Source organism: Zeus faber (genome assembly GCF_960531495.2).
Source record: "Zeus faber genome assembly, chromosome: 2".
Classification (NCBI taxonomy): domain Eukaryota; kingdom Metazoa; phylum Chordata; class Actinopteri; order Zeiformes; family Zeidae; genus Zeus; species Zeus faber.
This window is the reverse complement of record NC_137189.1, coordinates 34,054,422-34,062,476: the sequence shown is the minus strand read 5'-3', so window position 1 is coordinate 34,062,476 and position 8,055 is coordinate 34,054,422. Positions and strand designations below refer to the sequence as shown.

General features: G+C 46.6%; 1 protein-coding gene across 1 annotated transcript; it reads right to left on the bottom strand.

Moving 5' to 3' along the window:
* Nucleotides 1–385: 385 nt before the first annotated feature.
* Nucleotides 386–7,011, bottom strand: LOC307227526 (ATP synthase subunit beta, mitochondrial). Its single transcript, XM_079996879.1, has 10 exons — nt 6,896–7,011; nt 5,304–5,477; nt 5,013–5,187; nt 4,781–4,902; nt 3,740–3,924; nt 3,413–3,571; nt 2,728–2,850; nt 2,020–2,232; nt 929–1,130; nt 386–841 (listed from the first exon to the last, which is right to left on the bottom strand). The coding sequence occupies exons 1-10, from the start codon at nt 6,966–6,968 to the stop codon at nt 744–746; spliced, it is 1,524 nt and encodes a 507-aa protein (XP_079853005.1). The 5' UTR covers nt 6,969–7,011; the 3' UTR covers nt 386–743.
* Nucleotides 7,012–8,055: the final 1,044 nt, after the last annotated feature.

The following is an 8,055-nucleotide window of genomic DNA, read 5'->3' as shown; positions in this document are numbered from 1 at the left end:
GGCAGTTTGGATGTATTTATCGCTGGAGAGATCAATACAAGTTATATTAGTGGGACTAAACAAAAAAATTGTACACACAAATAAAATTACCAAGAACATGACTAAAAAAAACAAACAAAGTTGGTGTCATGAGTTTCATTTTAACATGAAGACCGGACCCAACAGTCGTGTCTGCCAAATTTACCCCGGAGGAGCAATAAAGTGAGAATTTCTTTCCATGTTTGGCTCACCATTTCAAAAGCTCTCAAAAGGAATAAGGGTTACAGTTTAGAATATTCCACCTTTGAGTATCCAAAGAGCATACATACAAGTTCATTCCTAGAACTCATTGGCGTTTCAGGAGAAACCTGGATAAAGCATTTGATGCACAGAGCAGTCAACAAGCCTCTTTGAACAACTGTTTATTTCACATTGTGACAAAACAAGCTGCAAAACAGAACAGATAGCTTAGCATGGCTCACTACTGCCACCTTGTGGTCAATGTGGATGACAGCCACCATGACATGAAAACCACTGCTGGGAACAAGATCATCCTCGGAAATACAAGTTCACACGAAGTTGTACTTTATGTAAAGAGATCTTTATTCCACATTTCATTGGAAACATTAAATATAACTTTTCGGGATGATGCGACAGGTACATTGACATGTTACAAACCAAGTGCTCCTACTAAACTGGACCGTTGCTCTCCTTCTGGATTCCCTCCATTTTCAACCCCTCTACCCACACGACTGTTTGGATGTTTACGAGTGCTCCTCGGCGAGCTTCGCAGCCTTCTGGACGACTTCCTCGATTGGGCCCACCATGTAGAAGGCCTGCTCGGGCAGGGCGTCGTACTCGCCTGGGGCGGTTGGGGGAAGAAAAGCAAGAACGTAAACAAATAGGCGCAAGGTTCACCGCTGATGCGCCTGAGCGGCAGTTGACGTACCTCCCAGGATGCTCTGGAAGCCCTTGATGGTCTCCTTGAGGGGCACAAGCTTGCCCATGTGGCCGGTGAAGACCTCGGCCACTTGGAAGGGCTGGGACAGGAAGCGCTGGATCTTTCGGGCACGGGCCACGGTCAACTTGTCCTCCTCTGACAACTCGTCCATTCCCAGGATGGCGATGATGTCCTGCAGGGACTTGTAGTCCTGAGGGGGAGAACGTGAAGATTCGGCAACGTAAGTCAGGGTCGGGCGATCGTTCCTGTTTTCATATTGTCCAATCATGGCTACATCCCCAGGGGGGGGGGTTGCAGAAAGTGAGTGGAAAAAGTCTTGTTATGCACAGGGACTTTAGGTTCCATTCAATTGCTAAAACAGAGAAAAGTAAATACATCTACAATTTAAAAAAAAAAAGTATTTATTTTGTTTGGAGAAACTAGGACACGCAGCCAAGCTTGCTCTGATCGTGCAGCGGAGCTCGCTTCTGAATTTTTTTATGATCGTTTAAAATATTTCAACGTAAAAAAACAAAACCTATTTAATTAACGTCTCCTCTATTCCAACAACGGCTCGCTGTCATGTTTCCGTTTAACATCATCTCATCTTCAATCTCACAATCCAGACTGATATATCCATGTTGACTACTCTCATGGAGAGCACAGCTAAGTTCTGCTCTGCAGGAGCATGGAGAACAGCGAATTAAAGATTTAAAATACACTCGTGCTGATGAACAGGCCTCAGCAGGCAGCTCTGCCTGCAACCACAGACGTCTAAGCGCACAGGGTGCAGGTACTACCGATTTTTTTTTTTTTTTTTTTTTTAATAACATCTTCGTTCTGATAGAATCGTTTTAATATCAGTGTAGGGAAAACCAATCGTGGATTATCTCTTCAATCGCCAAAAGCCTAATGAGCATCGATTTAAAAAGACTAAACTAGAAGATGGATACATTTGCCATGAGTAAACCTAAGATTGGAAGTAGAACAAACCAACAATAAACCAGAATGGGAAAAAAAAAAAAAGTTTGGCTAAAAAACAATACAGGTGCGTCTTTAGGAGGTGGCAGGTTTGAGTGACGTTCCTGGCGGCAGGATACCTGGAGGATCTTCTGGACGCCGCGGGCTATGTCGTAGTGCTCCGCCCCAACGATGTTGGGGTCCATGATGCGGGAGGTAGAGTCCAGGGGGTCCACGGCGGGGTAGATGCCCAGCTCGGCAATGGCGCGCGACAGCACAGTGGTGGCGTCCAAGTGGGCGAAGGTGGTGGCGGGAGCGGGGTCGGTCAGATCGTCAGCAGGCACGTAGATGGCCTGAATGGGGCGCGATTGGTTGATTGATTATTATCAGAAACCTCAGCTTTGGATATCCTGGTCGCATATGCCCCCTCCCCCGATGTTAGCTTCAAAATAGATTGGGCACAGCAATGAAAGCCATCACCCAGGCTGTGTATAATTTAAAAATAACTAGAAAAAAGCAGATACAGGCTGTAGAATGATGGCTAGTCTTCCCCACCCTAGTTTAACCTTATAATGACCAATAAAGAGTAAAATAAGTAAAAAGGGACTAAGACTTAGCCCAAAATAATACTTTTCCTTTAATATTCCTTATATACCAGAAATACAGGGTTAAAAAGGCTATATTCTACCTAGCATACTATATTACACAACCCAACAATTTTATTTTGCCTCCACACCGGAGGCAATAAAATCCTCCGGTACCGAAGCCAACAGAGCATCATATACACAGCAGTGGATGCAGTTTGGTTGTGCGACATTCGGGAGCGAGCTGCAGCAGACCGTACCGACCTGCACCGAGGTGATGGAGCCTTTCTTGGTGGTGGTGATCCTCTCCTGCATGGTGCCCATGTCGGTGGCCAGAGTGGGCTGGTAACCCACAGCGGAGGGGATGCGACCGAGCAGGGCAGACACCTGGAAGGAGGACAAGGCTTCAGAGCGGCACCAAACCTGCATCTACACACCATTCTTTAACATTTCCACAGCGATAGCGCGTCAAGTCCTGCATGCCACAACCCCAAAAGATATAAGTTATGGCCGTCTTAATCGATATGTTGTGTGATATAATTGTTACTTATTGTACATGCCTTGTCGTGCCAATAAAGACAATTTGAAATTAATATAATGATCACAGAAACATATCCTTAAAAACAACCATCAACGTCCTTGTATACAAGAACAGATACTTTGTTCATCCTCAGATTTGAAGAGTTTTGCTTCTTGTCCACTTGTTTGAAACTGAATGAGAAACCATGATTTTTGGATCTATAACATCCAACATCCTTCATGGTTTCAATTGAAGACCCAAATCTGAAAATTGACCCAAGTTTTATTTGAATAACTTTAAATGCATTTCGCTCAATTGCTTTGCATGTTACCGTTTGAAGGCCTTTTAATGTAAAGCACTTTCAGTTTCATGTCGTCTATGAAAAGTGCTAAACGGTAAAGGTTATTCATTTTATTAGACTTTATTCACCTCGGAGCCGGCCTGCGTGAAGCGGAAGATGTTGTCGATGAAGAGCAGCACATCCTGACCCTCCTGGTCACGGAAGTACTCGGCCACGGTGAGCCCGGTCAGAGCCACGCGGGCACGGGCGCCGGGGGGCTCGTTCATCTGTCCGTACACCAGCGCCACCTGGTGGCAGAGAGGAGGAGGACGGAGGGACAGACACGGGGGCCGTTCAAAACAAGGTCACGCGGGCTGTGCGGCGGCTTTATTCAAGCTGTAAACCACTACGTGAACTTCATTACCGAGTTAGTAGTAGAACGCACACGTTGGAAATAAAGCGCGCCACACGCTCACCTTGGAGGTGGCGTCCTTCAGGTTGATTACGCCGGACTCTATCATCTCATGGTACAGATCGTTTCCCTCGCGGGTTCGCTCTCCCACTCCGGCAAACACAGAGTATCCACCGTGGGCCTTGGCCACGTTGTTGATCAGCTCCATGATCAATACAGTCTTTCCCACGCCGGCACCACCAAACAGACCTGCAGGAGATGGACAAATGAGTTTAAAATAAAGATCGACGAGGGGGATTCTCTGCTCTGACACTCTCTGCGGAGACAGGTGTATCTTGTATCCATCAAGCCTTGTCAAACACCACAGATCATCATTGGGAGAATGCACATTGATGCACCCGGAGCAGTGAACACAACAGCGTAGCATACTTTGAACCGCAGACAGAGGTGGAATCAGAACTATTGGGCGGTGTATTTATACATGTCTAAACGGTGGTGTAATGACGTAATGCTGCTTGTACACATAATTCAACTACGGCGACCAGACGTCCTGGTTTGCCGCGATTTCAAGCTCCAGCTACGCAGTGTTTTTTTTTGTTTATTCAATTAAAATAAAAGACATCTAGTAGAAACTCTGTTATTGGTTTTGTTTGGAGAGACTGGGATGCACAGCGATCAGCGGAGATCGCGGGGACACCAAACTTTTTATTTTTTAGAAAGGCAAAAAAAAATACAGGACATTTATGAGAAAATACCCTACATTAAACCTAACAGTAATAGCCACATGTAAACACACTGGTAGTCCACCGTTTGTAGGTTTCTGGTGCATGTTCAATCTGCTAAACAAAAAAGTATGTACTAACTATCGTATCACAGTATGTACAGAGTAATACCAGTGTTATTGCACTGATTATTGCAAAAGTTGTGTGTTTGTTTTCACACTCCTAATCTTTCTTCAAACGAATTGTCTTTACAGTAATGCACCAGTCATCACCCTGGCAAATTCCTCGCGTATGGAAATGTACTAAGCGGAATAAACTCAAATTCTCATTGTGATTAATCATCGAAGAATTTTCAGTGGCCAGTATTTTGGGGAAGCCCGTACCGATCTTTCCTCCCTTGGCGTAAGGGGCCAGCAGGTCCACCACCTTGATGCCGGTGACCAGGATTTCCTGCTCGACGCTCATGTCGGTGAATTCAGGAGCCTCGGCGTGGATGGCGGCAGTCCTGGGGAAAGAAAAAACTGCCGTTCAGATTATTTACAACAGAGTAAAAAGAAGCCATTCCAACTCCTGCAATATCCTACTCCATAATGTTTCTCCGGATACTGAACTTACTGCTTTGTGGAGATGGGACCCCTCTCGTCGATGGGCTCACCGATGACATTCATGATTCTTCCCAGGGTCTCAGGGCCCACTGGAATCCTGATGGGGGCACCGGTGTCCAGAACCTTCTGTCCACGGACCAGACCCTCTGTACCATCCATAGCAATGGTACGCACCGTGTTCTCCCCTGGGCAGAACAAAATATAAATACAAATAAAAAATTAACACAACAGAAGGGATTCGCCACAGTGTACCACTGGAAAATATTCTTTCCATTAGACGCTCAAAGTGGAGGAAACTCACCCAGATGCTGCGCCACCTCCAGGACAAGCCTGGACTCACGGCCAGCTACCTCCAGGGCGTTGAGAATTGGGGGGAGGCCCTCGTCGAACTGGACGTCCACCACGGCACCGATGACTGCCGTGATGCGGCCGTTGGCGGTGGCGGCGGCAGCGGCTGGAGCAGCATAACCCCTGCCTGGAGAGATCAATTCATGTGTTTAATGCACTGACGTCCGACAAAAGGCAAAAATCAAGTTCAAGTTCCTTCTGTCGCTCTGAAGGATCAACGGCTTTATAGACCTTACGGCATTGACTGGTTGTGGGAGTTCCATACTCTGAAAAGTGTATGATTACGTTACGCGTATCGTTGCGTTTGCTGACAGCACATGAAACTTACCTTTATTGCAAATAATATAAAAATTCCCCCAGGCTACTTCACAGATTCTGAGCCACATACACCAAAATGATCAACCTGATAGACGCGTTTGCTTTAACTTTGTGGAAGTTTTCGGCCAACAGTTTAGGAAATATTCCACTTTTAGTGCCCAAGAGGTTCCCCTGTGGGAAAGTAAGAGCATTGCAAAATCATCCTGACATTTTGGAAACGCATACAAACATGATAGTGGGGTTCCGCCAATAACCTTGCTCCCCAATAACTGCATCAACTGGTGGCAATCACACGATCGAAAAAATAAACGAGTGTTTAAAAAGGAGATGGGGGACACAATTTCACAAAGATTTGTCTGGGTTTTAATATAATCGACAAGATTTATTGTACAAAGTCAAAGCTTTAGTTAACTTTACAGTCATTGCAAATCAGCATCAATTATCCATATTTGAATACTTTATTATCATCTTCATCGTCATGATTGACTTGTGTTGCTGTAACACGGCAGTTGGCTTCAGGGGCAGATAGAATACATCTGCCTTAATAGTTATTTCCGGGCCCCAAAAATGAACAAGATATATTGAGGTAGAACATGGCAATACTCCTGAACATTAACTTAAATGAATACAAAAAAAAACAAACCTCTGTATCGGTCGAAACAGGAATTTGATCAAGCAAGACAGCGCGGTTTGACAGCGGTCACTCAAGTCAATGCGTCGAAACGAGCTAAACCGTGCGGAACCACACGCTCCCGTGTCTCATTCTGTACCGGACCAACATTTAGGGTGAGAGTTGCTCGCCGGCCTGGTGGTCGGCATGGACTTAGGCTCGCAGCCGGCTCCATTCATTGCTCAGAGGGCACTGCGGGTGCTAAGGTGACACGGCCTGACTGTTAAAACCTCAGCGATCCGCCGTTTCCAGGATCAGAAAACTCGCGTTTATATCGCCAGTACGCGGTGAAAACAGGAAACCGAGGCCCCATCGACGCCTCTCAGCTCAGGCTGCACCGCCTCATGCATTGACACATAAAGGTCATTAGCATTAGCATTAGCATTAGCGCCGCAACGCTACAGCCGCGGCGCGGCCTGGCAGGGCAGCTAGCGCGCCGCCGACGCTAACCGACGGTAACCGTTCGCCTGCTCAGGCAACAACTCCCCATCTTTCCTCCTCGAGTTTCTTCCTCGGGCATATTTCTCCACCCCTGGAGAAAAGCTCCCGCGACTTACGTGCCAGGGCAGGGTGCCCGGGCTTGAGAGCCCGCAGAGCTCCGGAGCAGCAGCGTCCCACGGCTCCCAACATGGTCAAAATGGCTGAAGGTGGAAGGAGAAGGCGCAGCTGGGGCCATATATAAAGGAAGGGGGCGGGGCGGCAGAGTGCGCATGTGCACGACGTCAAACAACTCGTGTGCGCATGCGTGCTGTCAAAAAAAAAAGGTCATGGGTTATTCTGCAGAATGTTTAGTATACATGTTTGTCCCTACAGAGAGACAGACAGGCAGGCAGGCAGACAGACAGACAGACAGACAGACAGACAGACAGACAGACAGACAGACAGACAGACAGACAGACAGACAGACAGAGACAGGCAGGCAGGCAGACAGGCAGACAGACAGATAGACACAGACACACAGACACACAGACACACAGACACACACACACACACACACACACACACAGACAGACACAGTCGACAGACAGACATACACACAGACAAGACAGACAGACACACACAGACAGACAGACAGACAGACAGACATAGACATAGACATAGACATAGACAGACATAGACATACACAGACAGACAGATAGACATAGACAGATAGACAGATAGACAGATATAGACAGACAGATAGAGACAGATAGCGATATAGATAGATAGATGGAAGGACAGACAGACGAAAGATAGATTGACAGACAGACAGAAGACAGACAGACAGATAGATAGATGATACATCGATAGATAGACAGACAGAAAGCTAGATGGACAGATGGATAGATAGATGGATAGATAGACAGACAGACAGACAGACAGACAGACAGACACAGACAGACAGATAGAGATAGATAGAGAGACAGACAGTGTTGGGATCTAGGAACCGATCCCTCCCAGGTTGGTTGATCTCGAGAGATTCTTCAATAAGATGGAGACGGATGCGATGCAGAATGGATCCTGTATTGGCACAATGACAAAGACCAAGAGACGAGCCCAAAGCAAGAGCGACCAAGCGAGAGAGAGTCTCTTCTCAGACACTCCTATATAGTTCCTCATAGGCAAGTCGTCATAAAGGCTATTTGGATGAGAGATGTCATAAAGACACATTTTCTATGTCGGGCGCCATTTTAAGTAAAATGCCCTGTCATTTCTATCAGCCGCCATTTTCTGCGCT

What these genes read in the sequence shown, in the direction of transcription:
- LOC307227526 (XM_079996879.1), bottom strand. Translation starts at nt 6,968, where the DNA reads ATGTTGGGAGCCGTGGGACGCTGCTGCTCCGGAGCTCTGCGGGCTCTC. An exon ending in GGTCCCATCTCCACAAAGCA is followed by an intron (nt 4,903 to 5,012) that starts GTAAGTTCAGTA and finishes TTCTTTCCCCAG; the next exon opens with GACTGCCGCCATCCACGCCG. An exon ending in CTTCCAGAGCATCCTGGGAG is followed by an intron (nt 842 to 928) that starts GTACGTCAACTG and finishes CAACCGCCCCAG; the next exon opens with GCGAGTACGACGCCCTGCCC.